Source organism: Lolium rigidum, chromosome 3 (assembly GCF_022539505.1).
Source record: "Lolium rigidum isolate FL_2022 chromosome 3, APGP_CSIRO_Lrig_0.1, whole genome shotgun sequence".
Lineage (NCBI taxonomy): Eukaryota > Viridiplantae > Streptophyta > Magnoliopsida > Poales > Poaceae > Lolium > Lolium rigidum.
The window spans coordinates 228295935-228318985 of record NC_061510.1 but is presented as its reverse complement, the minus strand read 5'-3'; the positions used below and the strand labels follow the sequence as shown (position 1 = coordinate 228318985).

Genomic DNA, 23051 nt, shown 5'->3' with positions numbered 1-23051 from the left:
AACAATGCCGAGAGAGGCGCCATGCAGGCCCTACATCCCTCGGCGATAACGGATTTCGTTGACTCGGCCGACGAACCCGAGAATTCGCGATGCACCACGTCCCGGGCCACCATACGCGACGTTTTGGCACTTACGTCGGGCTAGGTGGCCTCAAAAACGAGAATGCACCACGTCCCGGGCCACCATACGCGACGTTTTGGCCGCTTTCGTCGGGCTAGGTGGCCTCAAAAACGAGAAAAAAAAAGTTTTGACATGCACCACGGAGGGACCAAAATCGTCGGCCATGGTACACCAGCAACCACGGCGCGACTTCAACTTCGTCGGCCATGGCAACTTTTCTTGTAGTGTGGGAGATAACAACCCACGTGAGATCGTGGGCATTGGCTCCGTTCAGATCAAGATGCATGATGGCATGACAGCACTCTGACAGATGTGAGACACATACCTGGCATGGCCAGAAATCTGATCTCTCTCAGTACCCTTGATGTTGATGGGTACAAACACTCTGGTTCTCGCGGAGTTCTGAAGGTATCAAAAGGTTCTCTCGTTCACATGATTGGTGATATGAATTCTGCAAAATTATATGTTCTTAGAGGTAGCACTTTGTCTGGTATTGCTGATGCTGTTATTGCTGATGAATCTGGTAAAACTAATCTGTGGCATATGCATCTTGGACATATGAGTGAACATGGCATGGCAGAATTGCACAGGAGAGACCTGCTAGATGGCTGCAATTTGAGTAAGTTTGAGTTCTGTGAGCACTGCATTTTTGGTAAGCAGAAAAGAGTTAAATTCAATGCTTCCGTTCATACCACCAAAGGGATTTTAGATTATGTGCATGCTTATGTGTGGGGACCTTCCCGCAAGACTTCTCTTGGTGGTGCAAATTACATGCTTACTATCATAGATGATTACTCCAGAAAAGTGTGGCCTTTCTTTCTGAAACATAAATCTGATGTGTTTGATGCTTTTAGAAAGTGGAAAGTTATGGTAGAGAAGCAAACAGAAAAGAAAGTTAAATTGCTTCATACTGATGCGTGTAGTTGACACGTCCGTTGGGAACCCCAAGAGGAAGGTGTGATGCGCACAGGGGCAAGTTTCCCTCAGTTAGAAACCAAGGTTTAATCGAACCAGTAGGAGTCAAGAAGCACGTTGAAGGTTGATGGCGGCGGGATGTAGTGCGGCGCAACACCGGAGATTCCGGCGCCAACGTGGAACCCGCACAACACAACCAAAGTACTTTGCCCCAACGAAACAGGTGAGGTTGTCAATCTCACCGGCTTGCTATAACAAAGGATTAACCGAATTGTCCGGAAGATGATTGTTTGCGAGAAAACAATAAAACAAGTATTGCAACAGATTTGTATTTCGAGTATAAAAAGAATGGACCGGGGTCCACGAGTTCACTAGAGGTGTCTCTCCCATAAGATAAAAGCATGTTGGGTGAACAAATTACAGTCGGGCAATTGACAAATAGAGAGGGCATAACAATGCACATACATGACATGATAAGTATAGTGAGATTTAATTGGGCATTACGACAAAGTACATAGACCGCCATCCAACCGCATCTATGCCTAAAAAGTCCACCTTCGAGTTATCGTCCGAACCCCCTCCGGTATTAAGTTGCAAAGCAACGAGACGGTTGCATTAAGTATGGTGCGTAATGTAATCAACAACTACATCCTCGGACATAGCGCCAATGTTTTATCCCTAGTGGCAACAGAACAACACAACCTTAGAACTTTCTCGTCATCGTCCCGGTGTCAATGCGGGCATGAACCCACTATCGAGCATAAATACTCCCTCTTGGAGTTAAAAGTAAAAACTTGGCCAGAGCCTCTACTAGAAACGGAGAGCATGCAAGATCATAAACAACACATATGTAATAACTTGATAATTAACATGACATGGTATTCTCTATCCATCGGATCCCGACAAACACAACATATAGAATTACGGATAGATGATCTTGATCATGTTAGGCAGCTCACAAGATCCAACAATGAAGCACAATGAGGAGAAGACAACCATCTAGCTACTGCTATGGACCCATAGTCCAGGGGTGAACTACTCACTCATCACTCCGGAGGCGACCATGGCGGTGTAGAGTCCTCCGGGAGATGAATCCCCTCTCCGGCAGGGTGCCGGAGGAGATCTCCAGAATCCCCCTAGATGGGATCGGCGGCGGCGGCGTCTCAGTAAGGTTTTCCGTATCGTGGTTTTTCGCATCAGGGGTTTCGCGACGGAGGCTTTAAGTAGGCGGAAGGGCAGAGTCGGGGGCCGGACGAGGGGCCACACCATAGGGCGGCGCGGGCCCCCCGGGCCGCGCCGCCACGTGGTGTCGCCACCTCGTGGCCCCACTTCGTGTGTTCTTCGGTCTTCCGGAAGCTCCGTGGAAAAATAGGCCCCCGGGTCTTCGTTTCGTCCAATTCCGAGAATATTTCGTTACTAGGATTTACGAAACCAAAAACAGCGAAAAACAGGAACCGGCACTTCGGCATCTTGTTAATAGGTTAGTTCCGGAAAATGCACGAATATGACATAAAGTGTGCATAAAACATGTAGGTATCATCAATAATATGGCATAGAACATAAGAAATTATCGATACGTCGGAGACGTATCAAGCATCCCCAAGCTTAGTTCTGCTCGTCCCGAGCAGGTAAAACGATAACAAAGATAATTTCTGAAGTGATATGCCATCATAACCTTGATCATACTATTTGTAAACATATGTAGTGGATGCAGCGATCAAAACAATGGTAATGATATGAGTAAACAAGTGAATCATATAGCAAAGACTTTTCATGAATAGTACTTCAAGACAAGCATTAATAAGTCTTGCATAAGAGTTAACTCATAAAGCAATAAATCAAAGTAAAGGTATTGAAGCAACACAAAGGAAGATTAAGTTTCAGCGGTTGCTTTCAACTTGTAACATGTATATCTCATGGATAATTGTCAACATAGAGTAATATAACAAGTGCAATATGCAAGTATGTAGGAATCAATGCACAGTTCACACAAGTGTTTGCTTCTTGAGGTGGAGAGAGATAGGTGAACCGACTCGACATAAAAGTAAAGAGAATGGTCCTTCAAAGAGGAAAGCATCGATTGCTATATTTGTGCTAGAGCTTTTATTTTGAAAACATGAAACAATTTTGTCAACGGTAGTAATAAAGCATATGAGTTATGAAAATTATATCTTACAAGTTGCAAGTCTCATGCATAGTATACTAATAGTGCCCGCACCTTGTCCTAATTAACTTGGACTACCGGATCTTTGCAATGCACATGTTTTGACCAAGTGTCACAATGGGGTACCTCCATGCCGCCTCGTACAAAGGTCTAAGGAGAAAGCTCGCATTTTGGATTTCTCGCTTTTGATTATTCTCAACTTAGACATCCATACCGGGACAACATGGACAACAGTATAATGGACTCCTCTTTAATGCATAAGCATGTGGCAACAATTATTATTCTCATATGAGATTGAGGATATATGTGCAACCGAAACTTCCACCATGAATCATGGCTTTAGTTAGCGGCCCAAAGTTCTTCTCTAACAATATGCATGCTCCAACCATGAAGGTGGTAGATCTCTCTTACTTCGTACAAGACGGACATGCATAGCAACTCACATGATATCCAACAAAGAATAGTTGATGGCGTCCCCGAAACATGGTTATCGCTCAACAAGCAACTTAATAAGAGATAAAGTGCATAAGTACATATTCAATACTACAATAGTTTTTAAGCTATTTGTCCCATGAGCTATATATTGCAAAGGTGAATGATGGAATTTTAAAGGTAGCACTCAAGCAATTTACTTTGGAATGGCGGATAAATACCATGTAGTAGGTAGGTATGGTGGACACAAATGGCATAGTGGTTGGCTCAAGGATTTTGGATGCATGAGAAGTATTCCCTCTCGATACAAGGTTTAGGCTAGCAAGGTTATTTGAAACAAACACAAGGATGAACGGTACAGCAAAACTCACATAAAAGACATATGGTAAACATTATAAGACTCCATACCGTCTTCCTTGTTGTTCAAAACTCAATACTAGATGTTATCTAGACTCTAGAGAAACCAAATATGCAAACCAAATTAGCAAGCTCTAAGTATTTCTTCATTAATGGGTGCAAAGTATATGATGCAAGAGCTTAAACATGAGCACAACAATTGTCAAGTATCAAATTATCCAAGACATTATAGCAATTTACTACATGTATCATTTTCCAATTCCAACCATATAACAATTTAACGAAGATGAAACTTCGCCTTGAATACTATGAGTAGAGCCTAAGGACATATTTGTCCATATGCTACAGCGGAGCGTGTCTCTCTCCCATAAAGTGAATGCTAGGATCCATTTTATTCAAACAAAACAAAAAACAAAAACAAACCGACGCTCCAAGAAAAGTACATAAGATGTGACGGAATAAAAATATAGTTTCAGGGGAGGAACCTGCTAATGTTGTCGATGAAGAAGGGGATGCCTTGGGCATCCCCAAGCTTAGACGCTTGAGTCTTCTTAATATATGCAGGGGTGAACCACCGGGGCATCCCCAAGCTTAGAGCTTTCACTCTCCTTGATCATATTGCATCATACTCCTCTCTTGATCCTTGAAAACTTCCTCCACACCAAACTCGAAACAACTCATTAGAGGGTTAGTGCATAATAAAAATTCACATGTTCAGAGGTGACACAATCATTCTTAACACTTCTGGACATTGCATAAAGCTACTGGACATTAGTGGATCAAAGAAATTCATCCAACATAGCAAAAGAGGCAATGCGAAATAAAAGACAGAATCTGTCAAAACAGAACAGTCCGTAAAGATGGATTTTATTAGGCCACCAGACTTGCTCAAACGAAAATGCTCAAATTTAATGAAAGTTGCGTACATATCTGAGGATCATGCTCGTAAATTGGCGTAATTTTCTGAGCTACCTACAGGGAGATAGACCCAGATTCGTTACAGCAAAGAAATCTGGAACTGCGCAGTAATCCAAATCTAGTACTTACTTTTCTATCAAAGAATTTACTTGGCACAACAAAACATAAAACTAAGATAAGGAGAGGTTGCTACAGTAGTAAACAACTTCCAAGACACAAATATAAAACAAAAATACTGGAGTAAAAACATGGGTTGTCTCCCATAAGCGCTTTTCTTTAACGCCTTTCAGCTAGGCGCAGAAAGTGTTTCTCAAGTAACATCAAGAGACGAAGCATCAACATCATAAGCTCCCACATTTGTAGTGGTACTAGGGGCTTTGTCAATTTTAGGCCTATAATAATATTTCTTTGGTTTAGGCACTTTAGAGGCATACATAAACTTTTGCTCCTTCCCCACATAAGCTTTCTCTCTAAACTGTAAAGATGAAAAGGTTGAACACAAAGTTCCCATAGCTTTTTCAAGTTCGCCAATCCTATTAATTTGATTATCATGGTCAACACAAGTTCCTAGGACACTAATTCTTTCATCAATTCCTCCTAAGTATTTATCAAGTTCATCAGTTTTATCAAGTAATATCTCCAACTTAGTTTCAACACTCGGAAAATTTTTCTCTATGGTTTCCAATTTTTTCATAACATCCTCAAGGGAGGTTTCAATTTTAGTTTCATTAACAGGTGGTGTTCCAAATAAACTCTCAATAATGCAGCTAGCTTCTAAAGCGGGAGCACCTAGGAAGTTACCTCCCGCGAGACAATCAAGAACATATCTATTCCAGCTAGAGATACCAACATAAAAATTCCTGAGTAGGATAGTAGTGGAGTGTTTCTTAGTACACCTATTATGGGCATCACTAATTCTATACCAAACATCTTTTAAACATTCTCCCCCTTGTTGCTTAAATGAACGAACTTCAACTTCGGGATTACTCATTTTAGCGGTAGTAAATAAGACAAACTAGATAAAATAAATGCAAGTAAACTAATTTTTTTGTATTTTTGATATAGCAAACAAGATAGTAAATAAAGTAAAGCTAGCAACTAATTTTTTTTTTGTGTTTTGATATAATGCAGCAAACAAAGTAGTAAATAAAATAAAGCAAGACAAAAACAAAGTAAAGAGATTGAGAAGTGGAGACTCCCCTTGCAGCGTGTCTTGATCTCCACGGCAACGGCGCCGGTAAATTTGCTTGATGCGTGTAGTTGACACGTCCGTTGGGAACCCCAAGAGGAAGGTGTGATGCGCACAGCGGCAAGTTTCCCTCAGTTAGAAACCAAGGTTTAATCGAACCAGTAGGAGTCAAGAAGCACGTTGAAGGTTGATGGCGGCGGGATGTAGTGCGGCGCAACACCAGAGATTCCGGCGCCAACGTGGAACCTACACAACACAACCAAAGTACTTTGCCCCAACGAAACAAGTGAGGTTGTCAATCTCACCGGCTTGCCGTAACAAAGGATTAACCGAATTGTGTGGAAGATGATTGTTTGCAGAGAAAACAAGTAAAACAAGTATTGCAGCAGATTTGTATTTCAAGATAAAAAGAATGGACCGGGGTCCACAGCTCACTAGAGGTGTCTCTCCCATAAGATAAAAGCATGTTGGGTGAACAAATTACAGTCGGGCAATTGACAAATAGAGAGGGCATAACAATGCACATACATGACATGATAAATATAGTGAGATTTAATTGGGCATTACGACAAAGTACATAGACCGCCATCCAACCGCATCTATGCCTAAAAAGTCCACCTTCGAAGTTATCGTCCGAACCCCTCCAAGTATTAAGTTGCAAAGCAACAGACAATTGCATTAAGTATGGTGCGTAATGTAATCAACAACTACATCCTCGGACATAGCGCCAATGTTTTATCCCTAGTGGCAACAAGCACAACACAACCTTAGAACTTTCTCGTCACTCGTCCTGGTGTCAATGTGCATGAACCCACTATCGAGCATAAATACTCCCTCTTGGAGTTAAAAGTAAAAACTTGGCCAGAGCCTCTACTAGAAACGGAGAGCATGCAAGATCATAAACAACACATATGTAATAACTTGATAATTAACATGACATGGTATTCTCTATCCATCGGATCCCGACAAACACAACATATAGAATTACGGATAGATGATCTTGATCATGTTAGGCAGCTCACAAGATCCAACAATGAAGCACAATGAGGAGAAGACAACCATCTAGCTACCGCTATGGACCCATAGTCCAGGGGTGAACTACTCACTCATCACTCCGGAGGCGACCATGGCGGTGTAGAGTCCTCCGGGAGATGAATCCCCTCTCCGGCAGGGTGCCGGAGGAGATCTCCGGAATCCCCGAGATGGGATCGGCGGCGGCGGCGTCTCGGCAAGGTTTTCCGTATCGTGGTTTTTCGCATCGGGGGTTTCGCGACGGAGGCTTTAAGTAGGCGGAAGGGCGAGTCGGGGGCCGGACGAGGGGGCCACACCATAGGGCGGCGCGGGCCCCCCGGGCCGCGCCGCCACGTGGTGTCGCCACCTCGTGGCCCCACTTCGTGTGTTCTTCGGTCTTCCGGAAGCTCCGTGGAAAAATAGGCCCCCGGGTCTTCGTTTCGTCCAATTCCGAGAATATTTCGTTACTAGGATTTCGAAACCAAAAACAGCAGTAAAACGAGAACCGGCACTTCGGCATCTTGTTAATAGGTTAGTTCCAGAAAATGCACGAATATGACATAAAGTGTGCATAAAACATGTAGGTATCATCAATAATATGGCATAGAACATAAGAAATTATCGATACGTCGGAGACGTATCACGTACTGACAATGGCATGGAGTTTTGTTCTACTGTTTTCAATGATTATTGCAGTGACGAAGGCATTGTCAGGCACCACACCATTCCATATACTCCTCAGCAGAATGGTGTGGCGGAGAGGATGAACAGAACCATCATCTCCAAGGCTCGCTGCATCTTGTCTAATGCTGGTATGCATAGACGTTTCTGGGCTGAAGCAGCCTCCACCGCCTGTTACTTGATAAACAGGTCACCTTGTATTCCGCTTGATAAGAAAACACCTATTGAGGTATGGTCTGGTTCACCTGCTGATTATTCACAGCTTGAGAGTTTTCAGCTAGCATCGCTTATGCTCATGTTGATAATGGAAAGCTAGAGCCTAGGGCTGTTAAGTGTGTGTTTCTTGGTTATGGTTCAGGAGTTAAGGCATACAAGTTATGGAATCCTGAGACTAAGAAAGTTTTGCATAGCAGGAATGTAGTCTTTAATGAGGCTGTCATGTTTTATAAGAGTTCATCTACAGATGTTACTGATGATGTTGATTTTTCTGATAGTTCTGATGATGAGCAACAGAGGATCAGCGTGCAGGTGGAGCACGTGGAGGAGAAAGAAAATGATGTTGCTGAAAATGATAACACTGTTGTTCATCACTCACCACTTGTTTTGCAGCAAACAAATGGTTCCATTGCTGCTGATAGACCGAGGCGTAACAAAGGTCCACGTCCTCGTTTAATTGAAGAATGTAATCTTGTTCATCATGCTTTGAGTTGTGCTGAACAGGTGGAGCATGATACTGAACCTGCTACAGATACTGAGGCCGTTGCATCCGTTGACCGCGTGAAGTGGATTCCTGCTATGCAAGAGGAGATGCAATCGCTTGACAATAATGGCACATGGGATGTTGTGCCCTTGCCTAAACAAAAGAAGGTTGTCCGCTGTAAGTGGATATTTAAAAGAAAAGAAGGATTGTGTCCTAATGAGCCTCCGAGGTTTAAGGCAAGGTTAGTAGCAAAAGGTTTCAGCCAAATTTCAGGTATTGACTATAATGATGTATTCTCTCCGGTTGTGAAGCATAGTTCCATTCGTGCATTCTTTGGTATTGTGGCTATGCATGATCTTGAGCTTGAGCAGTTAGATGTGAAGACTGCTTTTTCTGCATGGAGAGCTTGAGGAGGAGATATACATGGACCAGCCTGAAGGTTTTGTTGTGCCTGGAAAGGAGGATCTTGTTTGCAAGTTGAAGAGGTCCCTTTATGGTTTGAAACAGTCTCCAAGACAAGTGGTACAAAAGGTTTGATTCATTTATGCTTGCACATGAGTTTAAGAGATCTAAGTATGATAGTTGTGTTTATATCAAGTTTGTTAATGGATCACCAATATACTTGTCTGTTATATGTTGATGATATGTTGATTGCTGCCAAGAGCAAGAAAGAGATCACTACTTTAAAGTCACGATTAAGTAGTGAGTTTGAGATGAAGGATCTTGGTGCCGCTAAGAAAATACTAGGTATGGAAATTACAAGAGACATGTAAAATCTAGTGTGTTATTTCTTAGTCAGCAAAATTACATTCAGAAAGTTCTTCCTCGTTTTAATATGCATGATGCAAAGTCTGTTAGTACACCAATTGCTTCTCACTTCAAATTGTCAGCATTGCAATGTCCTAGTACTGATGAAGATATTGAGTACATGTCTCGAGTTCCATATTCTAGTGTTGTTGGTTCCTTGATGTATGCCATGGTTTGTTCTCGTCCTGATTTATCATATGCTATGAGTTTGGTCAGTCGATACCTGGCCGATCCTGGTAAAGAACATTGGAAAGCTGTTCAGTGGATTTTCAGGTACCTTCGTGGCACATCCAAAGCTTGCTTGAAGTTTGGCAAGACCGGTGAGGGACTCGTAGGCTATGTGGATTCAGATTTTGCTACCGATTTGGATAAGAGAAGATCCCTCACAGGTTATGTATTCACTGTTGGTGGATGTGCTATGAGTTGGAAGGCAACGTTACAAGCTGTTGTTGCCCAATCTACAACCGAAGCAGAATATATAGCAATTAATGAAGCTTGCAGAGAGTCTGTTTGGTTGAAAGGTTTGTATGATGAGCTTTGTGGAGATGATTCTTGCATTAACTTGTTTTCTGACAGTCAAAGTGCAATATACCTTACTAAAGATCAAATGTTCCATGAGAGGACAAATCACATTGATATCAAGTATCATTATGTGCGCGACATTGTTGCTCAAGGTAAACTGAAGGTATGCAAGATAAGTACTCATGATAATCCTGCTGATATGATGACAAAGCCAGTTCCTGTTTTCAAGTTTGAGCTTTGCTCGAGCTTGGTTGGTATAACTGTTTAGCCCAAGTGGCTGTTGGCGCCAGCAAGTGTTTTTCCTTTGTTGTTCAGGAGATTGTTGAAGTTCATGCTACAAGATGAAATTTGTATGAAGGTGGAGTTTGTTGTATTGTGATCCAAATTCATATACTAAAGGGAGGCTAACTTCTGACGAGCGGAGCGAGGCCCGTCGCGCGGAGGCTTGAGCCGAAGCGTAGCGGGGTCAGAAGTTAGCCCATACGTCGTGCCCTACAGGCAGGGACGCCTGCGGGGGGTGCGGGGGGCGGCAGCCCCCCGCGGTACGGTACGGATCGTTGGCACCGCCTATATATACATCTTGTAAGCCGCCGGCTAGGGTTTATCAGATTATAAGATAACCCACGGCGTTTGTAAACACCTCCCGATATAGTGAAGTTTTGCTGGCTGGCGCCCGTGATTTTTCCCCTTCTGTGTTGGAAGGAGTTTTCCACGTTAAATCTTGTGTCCCCTGCGTGTGTTCTTGTTTCGTTCTTTGTTATTTGCTTGTCGCTTTTATAACAGACACGTGATCACATCACTGCATCAGCGACCTCTCTCGGACGACGCCGGCCGAGCGGCGGTGTTGGGCCAAGCTGGGTACATCGGCGGGGATGGCGGCCGGGGCGCCTGGGTGGTCGGCAGCGTCTCGTGCGGACCAGGAGCGGACTACTCGGCGTCAACGCGCGCTGCGGTCTAGGCCTAGGTGTTTCACTCTGACTCCACGTCCACCACCGCGAGGCCAAGGAGCTCCTGGAATCATCTCAGCACGAGCTGCGCGCGCGCCAAGGAAGAAAGAGAGAGAGGGAGTGCGGCCAGTTGGTTTTGTGGACAGACGATTGTTTTGATCAATCGTCAGAGCCACGTTTTGCTGAACGGCTGCAGAAGTGTTCCTGTGTGCTCTTTCAGGGAAATGCACAAGCATTGGCTCTTGATTTTAGAACAGAAGGCCATTACAATGCCTTGCCTTTTGTTTCACCGAGCGGTCTAATGAAATTTACCTCGAGTTTTGAAAGACGGCAAAAGATGCTACCAACTGGACTTATAGTTTCGCCAATTTTGGTTTCTTCATCGACACACAAAAGTACAATTTTTTTTTCGAGTGTGTAAAAAGTACAAATTTAACTGAAACCGATCAGCAATAACACAGATGTCTTATCCAGTCTGAACAGCTGCAGCAAATCTGAATGCCACGCGGTACAAGTGCGAGCTCTTGCCGATCTGAACGAATACAAGATCCGAACATCAATTCTGATATTGTCATTATGCAGCTCAAAGATTGAAACGTGCAGACATGATACTTTTTTTCTTTATGCGATTTTGAAGGACTCAACAGGATAGAACATGTCCTCAGCGAAGCCTGACGCACCGGCACCGTTTGCGACGATTTTTCCAGGTCTCTAGGTTGTACCAAAAATAACACTCTTGCTAGGATAACAACACACACATTTAAAGTGGTTCGTCGTCACCCGACATCAGCCCAACAATGCAGCGAGAGAAGCAAGAACAAGAGCAAAGAGTTGACCGAAGCGGCTTTTTCAAGTAGACAATAGATGTGCCCATGCAATGATCGAGGTAAATTACACATAATTTTTGGGTTGTTTTATTCTTTGCATGTCGTTATACTGTGATGCTTATCACCCGATGCAACGCACAGGTAATTTTCTTATGGACAATAGTCCCACCTCGCTATCATATACGGAGTCACATCTGTTTATATACGTGATTTTTCGGAATTGTAGCAAGCAGCCTTGGAACAACAAGCGAATTAAATACTACATTCTATTTTGTTTGTTTGTTTGCTCGATCTCCATTCTATTTCTAATTTGATTAAAACACATATTTAAACGTAGAAAATAATGAGATTTCAACATAATATGATACCATAGGCCGTAGCAAGTAGCAACGCACAGGTTTCATGCTAGTTTGGATTAAGCCGGTAACAAAATTGACTACCACATTTACCCTTGGCGTGCAACTGCTTAACTCTAATGACGATAGTCGACATTGCAAGTTAACCACCACGATCGATGGAAATCACAAGAATTTGAGACGGACTCAGATCCGGTTGAGAAACGACGAAAACGCAGGGCGAAATTAATCCCAAACATAACACAAATAGCAGCAGAGGCGATCGCGGCGAGCCGGCGACAGCACATCCACCATGGCCGAGGCTGACGACGACGAGAATACCAGCCCGCCGTACTTCAGCCCCGACATCGTGCTCGAGATCCTGGTACGGCTCCCTCCAAGCGCCCGGCGCCGGTGCCGCTTCGTGTGCCAGAGCTGGCGCGACGCCGTGGACACGCACACGACGGAGATGCAGAGCCGCGCCAAGCCTCTCGTCACCACGACGGGTCTAGCGTACGTCGTCGACGACCTGTCGCCGCCGGCGAGGAGCAGGCTGCTGTGGAAAGACGGCGTGGCTCACCGGGAAGAAGGCACGAGCGTAGTCGGCACATGCAACGGCCTGATATGCCTGTGCGACAACCGCGAATCCGGCGGCGCCATCGCTCTGATCAACCCGGCCACCGACGAGACGCTGGCCATCCCGCCGCTGCCGTGCGCGCCAGGGAGGGACGCATGCTGCTGGCACGAGACGTACAGCTTCGCCTACCACCCGACGACGGGCCGCTACAATGTCGTTCATGTCCCGTGCTACTACGACAGCGCCCGGTTTTTTCGCTCGGTGCAGGTGTTCACGCTCGGGGAGGCGTCGTGGCGGGACGTCGTCACGCCGCCGGCTGCGATATGCAACCGGAGCGCCGGCGTCGTCAGCGTCGACGGCGCCACTTACTGGGTGGTGAACGGCACCAAGAAGATCTTGCGCTTGGACCTTGGAGATGAGCGTGTCACGCCAGTGCAGCCGATACCTAGTGTGCCGTCCGGATGTAGCAGCACCTGGCACCTGATGGAGGTGCATGGCAAGCTGGGCATTGCCTTTCCCCAATCTTCACATGTGCCTGATAGTAACACCGAGGTACTTACTACTACACGTCTACATTAATTCTTCCTCTGTTCTTAAATACAAAGCTGAATCTTTATTAATTTAAAGTCGGGCTTTTCGTAGCTTTATGTATAAAACCAAACAAGACCGAGTACCTCCGTTCCGATGAACAAAGCTTATGCTAGATGGAGGGAGTATTATTTTTGAAAAATTTAACCTTGTAAAGTTTAACCAATTTTTTATTAAAAATTATTAACATATAAAATACAAAATTAATGTCAGTTGATACATCATAAATTATATTTTCATGTTACATCGATAAAATATTATATTTGTTGATAGTTTTTTCTAAAAGTCTGATTAAATTTTACTTGATTTGAATCTTTACAAAAAAATTATTCGTTAGAACCCAAGGCATATATTATAAGGCCCTTTTGGCAAACCAAATTAGTTTCATCCTAGCTCGTGCAAGTAGAGTACTACTCCCTCCAACTAAAACTATGTGTTTCAACCTTTTTTAGATATGCATCTACAAGTAAAATATGTCTAGATATATTCAAATCTAGATAGAACTAAGACACTTATTTTTAGATGGAGGTACTAATAAATTCCTTACTATCAATTGAGCTAATGCAGGTGTGGGCTCTAAAGGTTGTGACGGCTGGAGAACACAGGTGGAGTCGCATGCACACCGTGCAGCTGAAGCAGAATCTCGCTCTCACACGGCCGCACTTCTTCCACGGCGAGGCTTTCCTGACACAGGGGTTCGCGCGTGACGTGTACGACAGGCCGATTTACGCCGTGTACGAACACAGTCCGAGTGAGGATACCAGGAAGCGGCAACGCGGCGAGGAAGACGATATCATTGACATACGCCTTGGAAAGATGATCGCTTGCACTACCACATCCGGCCGCTCGTGTGACCGCCGGACCTTCTCCTACGTCGGGACAACGGAGCCATTGGCTTCTTACATGCCTTCCTTGCTCCCAAACATAGAGTGATCGTTCCTCAAAAAAAAAAAAAAAAAAAAACATAGAGTGATCGTTTATGGCTACATCTGATCGATCAGAACCTCTTCATTAGATGTAATGGGACTTCCATAAGGTGTTTGTAGGATTTTAATTCTTAGAATCTTCTCATGTACGTGTTGTACTGTTTGGACCCAAGAAATAGTGCTGCCTGAATTTGTATGGATTTTTAATTCCTATGCGTGAAGACCTAGGGTTACAGCTCCTATGCCTGGGACTAGGAGAGAGGGGAGAGAGAAAACTGCAGCTCCGATCATTCTCCCTCGTGGAGCTATGAAAAGCTGTACCAGTTGAGTTCCATTTTTCATGGACCATGTTCCTCCTTTGACTCTCCTGATTTATCTGTTTTTTGGAATGGCAAAAAATGGCTGCATTATATGTTTTCGTTTGGAGTTGGGCACCGACCAAATGAAGGTTATTGCTCAGCCCTTCCAAATACTGGAGTATAATAAATCACAGCAATCTTGTGATGCCAACAGGACTTCTTCACAATGGGTCTTGCATTTCTAATATCTCCGGCGTTATGCTTGATACAGCCATAGAGCTTGACAAGTTGATGAGATACTGGAGATAAACAAATTGCAGTTTTTTTTTTTGGATAAAGGGTGTTTTATTACTCAAAAGACATAAACAATACGTCCAGCCTCTGCATAGCCAAAACAACGATTCTTGCTCCTACTATTGGATGGGTAGCAGAGTGATGCCTGTTCTCGCATGACGGTATGGAACAGAACACTATGCTGGTTCTCGCATTAGGTCCTAGTCCCAGGGTTTGACCTGTCCATGTCGTCAACGACCATGAACGTCTCTCCTTCACCTGCCCTGTTGTTTGCAAATTTTTGAGAATTCTCCGGGCATTTTCGCCTTTCTACTCCATTATGACAACGCTCATGCCTAATCGCCTGCAAGCGAATGTCTAGTGCTCGATACTGAAGTTTCTCACGGTTAACTTCTCTTAAGATCTTGCAACCACCGCAACTAACATAATTTCAAATTTAACACCCACCTAGAGGTGGGCAAGTACAGTTTCACCAGTTTGGGCTAGTTTTTTTTTTTTAACCGTTTGTGAAAGAAAATAAACTAGCTCCTCACCAACCGGTTTACACGATTTGTAGGGTTTCAGTTTTTCTCCACCCTACACGGTTCACAACATGGACTCTTTTACCTCTATTTTTCCTCACGCTTATATGAATCCAAAGAAAAACAGTGTGAAAGCCAGCTAGTTATCGGTCAACCTAAAACAAACTTAATTCTCAATCACCCAATTTCATGCGTAATTAGGAAAAAGAAGTGCAACTACATACTCACGTGTAATTACACACCCATGTGTAATTCTGATGTGCACGAATCTCAAAGCAAGTCTAATGGTTTAAGAGTTGACCTAGGATTAACTTGATTCTTGATTATTTGGTAGAGGGAGCATACGCAACCGGGAGCCGAATTGAATTTCCGTATGTGTACTATTTGATTGACTATTTAGTTATACGTAATCAAGAGTGTAGCCCGAGCTCAAAAACGCCACACTCACCTACTATTTAGTTATTATACGGTAATGCAGAGATATATAATACTTCTAGAAGGAAAGACTGTACTAGTAATTTCTTCTCACTTGTAACCTATATCATAGATTGCCATATATAATAGCTGAAAGTATATCTTCTAGAGGAAAAATTATTTACATCAGAATATGTATTTTTTTCAGAATGGGTTAATACAATGTGATATCGTAAACCGTTAAAAATATTGACAGTTAAATCACTAGTGCAGTAAGTCTGGCAGAAGTTTCTTTTTTCCCATGCGCATATGACCATCTGGATATGAAATTAAAAATAGTACAAAGATAAATACAAGTGCGTCAACAAATGGCATGGAACTCGACATAAATGTGCAAGGATTAGATGATAGAAACAGTCGCTCATCTGTTACTAATTACTTCAGCCACTGGCAATCTCTACTTGAGCTCGCTAAAAAATACCATGCTGCATCTGCTAGTATTTGTTGTACAACTCTGGTACTTCCAGAAGAAAATGTTTCCCGTATATTTCTCGCACAAGTGTTGTGTACTCCTATATACAGACATCCATCTTATATGAATATAGCACATGAGATGTTCGGCTTGAATGAATAATACAGAGATGTATGTATCTACACTTCTACAGTACACAACAGAACAACTCAACTTTGGCCATTTTTCTCACATAAATACCCAAAGCAGAGTGAAAGGGAATATAAAATTTAAGAACCGGCATTTCTCTCTCACTAGGTACAACCAACATTTTCATACCTATCGAAGTTATATTACTCCAGAAACCTTTAGAGAAGAAAGTACAACAAAAACAACCCAAAGGACCATGAAGTAGGCTGATGTTACCCACGCCCACAGCCTAGGGCCCCCAAGCTCAGCACCAATTAAAATGCGGCGCAGAACCAAAACCACAATACACCCAAACGATGTTGCAAAGAAGACCAGTAGGGAAAAGCTCAGACCAGCAGCATTGTCTATGTACAGAGGTTCCCGGTAGACAAAGTAATTGTACAGTGTGTCAATCAACCATGGGAAACCAATGCCAACATATATGTTTACCGAGTTGCTGCAACAAAGAAAAAATATCAATTGTGCTTTGAGATACTTTTGTACTTACACGCATGGGTGTGGATGTTTCCGTCACCGTCCATAGTGCTTTGAGATTCGGATAAAAAGAGGAGAGAGAAAGAAATCTTTCCATCTACCATGATGAGCACAAATCTCGAGGAATAAATGGACGGTGATGGAAACACCCACACCCATGCTAGTTCTAGTTTGAGAAATTAACAGCAATATGTTAAGGCGAAGAACTGGTTCAAGAGAACATGTAGACATGAACCTGCAAGTGATATTTGCTATTGCAGAGTCTGCAGTAACTTGACGCTCAGCAGCTATCTTGCTAGCAACTAGATCTGGCCACGAGGTTCCAGCAGCCAGTGCTGTGAATGCTATAACATATGGGTTTACTCCTACACAGAAAGTAGATTTTTTCAAATCACTATACAGGGAGTTACATCTCGGTGAGCAGATGAAAATCATACTTATGCAAGAGAATGTTCCAACCTGTGACGCAGCTTATCTGATCTGTAATCTTGGTAACCCCGTAGGCAATACCACTTATGAAGATCAGGGAGAAAATAAAAGCGATCCAGCCATGTGCAATTTGATATGGTGGCACAAAAGCAAACAATATTTTCCAAGGCGCAATGATCGAGTTCCAACATATTATGATGAATCTCAAGCAGACAGAATTTATCTTCCTTTGCTCAGGACTCTCCAACTGCATATATTAAAATAATTAGTTAATATGCCAGGCTGAAGAAATAAGTATGGTTCACGACTCCATGTTAGTTATCACAGACAAGATGAAACTTTCAACGTGGCTATAATGTTTACTCTAGAGCCTAGATGTACTTCCCTCTAGTTTCTCTAAAAAAAGGCTTATAATGTAAAAAAAAATGAAGGAAAACTGTAAAATCAAAATATAATTAAAAGTGGCAAACAAGAAATAGCAGAGGATACTGGAGAAGGGGTCCATGCAACTAATTTCAGCATGGTAAGTACCAGATAAAATCATCTCAACAGTGTAAGTTCTCCAAGCATTATATTCATAATACTCCCTCCGTCCCACCAAAAGTGTCTCAACTTTGTCAAAATTTGGATGTATCTACCTACTAGATAGTGTCTAGATACATCTAAATTTTGACAAAGTTGAGACACTTTTGGTGGGACAGAGGGAGTATATAGTTTCCCTAAATGGGTACCTGGCAATAAAATTTCTCAACTGTATAAATAAATCAACATGCTTCTCGAAGTTTGAGCTAAGTGTAAGTAAGGAACAGTATCTCGCAAGAAAGGAATGAGGAGCAGCATTGGTAAACTATGGAGTAAGGAATGTTGATGAATTAAATTACTATTACAGCTTCAAGAAATTGTTGCCGCCAAATGGAAAGCCAGCAGGTATCGTTATGTGTGTTCTTTGCTACAAGCTCCCTTTTTGACGATTCCTCTATATCCTTTTCTGGAACATGATGATACCCTGGGATGTTCAAGCATATAAAAATTTACTTTCAAATAAGTTAAAAATATATTTTAGAGGTGAACTGCAAGACGAAATATAAATTGGCAGCCAATCTGCAATTCTGCATAAAGCACAACTATCTTTCCAAATACCCCTGATAAAAAAACAGTGAGATCTGGAATATCGCCATAACTCCTAAAGTTGTAACTCACCCCATGAAGTTTGAAACAGGAAAAGCATCTAAAATGAATACTGAAACAATCTATCGATTGATATGAACTTAAATAAAAAATTGTCCTCGAATACATTTAGACCGCACTTTTTATGGTTACATTCTAAAAATTCATGGGGACAGTACCCAAAATTCAGACATATGTATACCTGCATCATTGTAAGAATGTATGGAGAATATATCAGCAATATCATCATTCTGGCTAGGAAGTATATCACTTGTCTCATCACAGTTTTTGTCATAATCAACTGAAGCATCTTCTGCTGGAACCCAATCTTCAGGTCTCTCACTTCTTACCCTGATTGCAACAAATTAAATTACAAGCATCAGAAAATTTTATTGTTATGGGACTAGAACCACAGGAAAAATAGAAAAGAAATATATGTTCAGGGACTAGAACCATACAAAGGGAGTGAGACATATGGCCACCGCTTATCCTGTGCATATGCATGCACCAAAAGCAATCCATACTGCAAGACTGTTATCAAGGCCTCCCAGAGGGTAATCACGTTAGGTGTCCACACCTGCATGCGGTGTAAAGGGCATATGATGACCAACTGCACTTTCAGTCAGATATCAGAACAAGAAAATGTGACTTACCTCTAATATAATATACAGCCAAACGTATGCCCAGAATGACCAAAACAGCTCAACTAACCAAACACCCAAATCCGAAATCTTTTTCGTAGAGCCCCCCCTTGGCATAATCACACAGACAGCATGGATCGGGAAAAGATCGAACGCAGCAGAACCCACAAGGGTACCCGGACCTAAACCTGCACTAATAATACCAAATTAAATACAGTTAAATATGATTTGGCAGAAAATTTTACATCAATTGGTTAGTTTCTACCTCCTGCTGTCAGTTGACCAAGATTACGGATTGCATCGATCGTTGCAAGGGAGATCTGGGGAAAGCTGGTACCGAAAGCAAGCAGAGCAATGTCTGCTATAGTGTAGTTCCAAACCTTCTCCTGCTTCACTATAGGCGTATTCGTTTGTGGATCAACTGTGACAACCTCCCGAGAGTGGTTTGTGATACTCTCCATCGACTTGAAGAACCGGGCAGTGATCGCAGATAAACCAATAAAACAGTATGCGAGGGCAGCAGTACAAAGGAAAGCACGGAGACCATTTGGAAGTAGAGTTTCACCATGGAAAAACAGGTAAGCATCGCATGACGGAGCATTACTTCCCATCGTAATGTTGGCGACAACTATATGATTTATGACATATTCCTGCTACAACCAATACATATATCGTCAGGAAGCGAGAAAAAAGTGACCAACATGATACTGTATTCATATCGCACGTCCACATACATAATGAACTTAAGGGCCCAGCTAAGCAGGTCGACAATAAACTTGACAAACATTAAAAGAGTCCTTTGATAGATAGAATATGCTCACAGGAATGAATCTGGCAAGCTAGCAAACAGTATTTACAGGTTCTGAAGATAAATTGGCACTTCCTAACATCATGGAAAACTAATGTCTTCTTACAGGTTGTTAAGGGAGAAGATGACAACAAGGACAGAAAGGAGCTTCGTTGAATATACTAATCCAATCTATGTGTTGGCTCCCAAGTCCCGACCAGAATATCACTAAAGCAAACTGTGCGAATTAACAAGACTTGAGCCAAATAGAAAAGGGAACATCCTTTTTGGTACACTGACTCCCTAGATATACGAACTCCTTAATCCACATGTTTTTGCCTACAGGTTGCTGCAGGCCTGGAGCTCCTCCGGAGATCTGGGTAGGATGAAACTAACGAGTTCTAGTAGGAAAAGAAATCGTTTTCACGGGTCGAGGGGGGAGATGAGATTCTTCCCGACTTCTTGGAAGCGAAGGTGCATCGAGGAGAGATACAGCGAGAGGGAGAGAAGAGAAGGACTAGAGTGGATGGGTTACCTGGGTTGAGGAAGAAGAGGTAGCCGGAGGAGCAGCGGCGAGCCGGCGATGTGGGCTCCCCCGAGGCGGTGACGTCTGTGCGTGCCACTCCTGTCTGATTTAATTGTTCGTCTTCTCTGTTTCCGAATCTGGGAATCGTCTCTTCTTTTGGTTTGTTGTGGTGATGGAAACAGAAAAAGGCCTCCTTTTTAGGGAGGTGGCGTTGGCCGGAGCAAATGCTCCCCTTATACAAAATATTTAAAAATTAATTTTAAAAATGTTAAAAAATTGATATAATTTTTTTGGTGTACATACTGCCATTCTATGTTCGTACAGTTTTCGTGGAAAAAAATATATTTTATGTGGTGTACAAAAAAGATAAAAAAAATGTGTTGTACATAGTAGTGTTACAGCATCAAAATTTGTCTTTTTTACAGGAGCCACATATTTTTTTTCTTTTTTCGAAATTTTTTGTACCAACATAAAATGTCTGGATGTACATGTAAAAATTTAGTTTAGAATTTTTTGACACTTCAAAATGTGGATTCACACAATGAGAGCAAATGCTCCTATGAGCTACAGTGCATTTCCCCCTTTTTAGCCTTTTTTGCTAGTTTTCGTGCCGGTTCCCAATACCCGTGAGAGCTGAGACAGCGAATGATCAGTAATGGGATTTCCTTATTTATACTTGAGAAACAGGGCCTTTTCTGGTACTTATGCAATTTATTATGAAAATTAGGTTTGAGCTTTAATCAAGATTAAAATTTATAGTATTCGTGCTTATAATTTATAGATACTGGGAAGTGAAAGTTTTCCACATTTTATACAGCCAATTGACAAAAGCAAAAATTTGAATACTGGGTGCAACCGGCTCGAGAGGGTGGCGCGGATTTGTACAACTAGTTTAGTTGGCGTTTTGATCTTAGAGTAACATGTTAGTACAGAGTTTTTCCATGTTATCAACCCTTTACGACCCTTGATGTAATCTTCAATAAGAAATACTTTTTAATAAAGCAATAAAGTTGCATGCATCGATCGATGGTAAGGTTTGCATTTCAAAAAAATGAGTAAATTTCCATTTAAATCAGAGGGCTCCTCAATCATTGAAGTAGAACTGTAGAAGCTGCAAACGAGATTCTTAAAAAACTACAAGGGGATGAGGTATATCCGCTCAAAGTTTAAGTGTTTGTTTTATTGTTTCTTCAGTAATTCACTAGTTATCATTAATGAACTGAATATGCAAATGAGATAATTTTTCAATTTAGTTTTTATCAAGTTAATTTCTAACTCGTATGTTCGATCATGAAGGTACACCCTAATTAACTTGGATCACATATGTGGTTTCTGATACAATCAAGAACAAAGCGGAAGTGTGTTGATGCATTAATAGGGTGTTGATTTACACAAACATGATATCATTTCTCCGAATCATGAAAGCGAACGTTAGGGTTCGGCCAACCATTCGCTCAATTCCCTCATGTTGAAATGAACGATTGTTGGTTGTGCCTTGGCGGGTGAGAGTCAACACAGATTTCCAAACTTCATTTCGACACCCATAAGTTGGCTTGGGAGGGCGATGAAGTCGTTCAAACGGCCCTTGAGGTGGAGTTTGTTGCCAGTGGAGGGGGACACAAAGAGAATTGCAAACAATGGTGTTATACTTAGCGCATAGTGGTGGCAATGTTAGCTTATGGAGGTGATTGTGCATGTGGGGTCCATGTTTGTGGATCTAGCCTTGAAGGGTAGTGTCGGCCTGGAGGATCTCTAGTAAGGATAACACATGCGTGAGATGTTAATTATGGATAGGAATCCCGCACACACGTTCGCACCGAAGCGCTGAGGTGCAATGCAACTAGGATGCAATGATTGGCATAATTTCAAGTTGTTTTAACTTTAAAATTGTGGAACTGATTAATGAACTGTTGCCATTGTCTTAGTTGAGATCTTCAAAAGTATGCATCATGCATGTATAGTTCTAAAAGGTAGTTGCCTTCAAAGTTGCAATGCCACAATTTATAAAGTCATCACCATGTTTAAATAAAGTAACAACGTGATAACTTTTTATATACTAATAAGTTGTCAACTTTTGTGAAGCTGCTCTTATAGTCAAAACATATTCACTTCAGATCTAGTTTTGAAGTCATTGTTGAACAAAGTCTAAGATAAGGACATATTTGTGAATAGGACAGATGGTTTATTGCTAAGAAAACATTTTTAATTCTCTATATATGGCTTTGATTCGATGATGCCATCAGATTATACGTATTTTTGATTGGGCATCTGATGGACATGAAAAAGTGGCACTAGCTACCAGTCTACCACAGGACTACGGGAGTTCGCTCCTGTTTTAATCCCCGATTAATAGTTAAGCAGATGTATCGCATTCTCACGTGGAAAGTGTGACCAACTACTAGTAGGTTTCATTAATGAAAAGTCAAAGATAAAGAGAGATTTGCGAATAGGACGGACGGTTTACAGCTAAGGAACGTTGTTAGGGCATCTTCAACCGCGCGACCCAAACGGACGCGCTGGGCCGTCCGTTTTGGGCCGTTTGGGTCGCCGGCCGGACACGCGGACAGCAGCCCGCGTCCGCGTGTCCGTTTGGGTCGCGCGCTGCGCCCAACGCGCGGACGCATCGCATAATCCGGAAACATGAAATTAAAAGGAAAAAAAACAAATTTAAACGAAATTTGATTAAAACATATGCCCTATTTTGGGCAAATTTATACATAGCCCTATTTTGGGCAAATAACTAACAAAAGAAGCCCCTATATGGGCTTTTAAATTTAAACCTATACTAAAAACCCTCTATTAGGGTTTGGTCGGCGGCGCGG

General features: G+C 42.3%; 1 protein-coding gene across 3 annotated transcripts; it reads right to left on the bottom strand.

Moving 5' to 3' along the window:
• Positions 1-16000: 16000 nt before the first annotated feature.
• Positions 16001-20372, bottom strand: LOC124699054 (magnesium/proton exchanger 1-like). 3 transcript variants are annotated; one of them, XM_047231427.1, is made up of 9 exons: positions 20239-20372; positions 19182-19569; positions 18929-19104; positions 18734-18852; positions 18478-18626; positions 17990-18114; positions 17139-17355; positions 16915-17044; positions 16001-16641 (listed from the first exon to the last, which is right to left on the bottom strand). In XM_047231427.1, exons 2-9 carry the CDS (start codon positions 19525-19527, stop codon positions 16344-16346), a joined length of 1560 nt encoding a protein of 519 aa, XP_047087383.1. In that variant the 5' UTR covers positions 19528-19569; positions 20239-20372; the 3' UTR covers positions 16001-16343. The 3 variants fall into 3 exon arrangements, with proteins under 3 accessions (XP_047087383.1, XP_047087382.1, XP_047087384.1); XM_047231426.1 differs by having other exon boundaries at positions 19182-19566; XM_047231428.1 differs by having other exon boundaries at positions 17996-18114; positions 19182-19566.
• Between the last annotated feature and the right edge of the window lie 2679 nt (positions 20373-23051).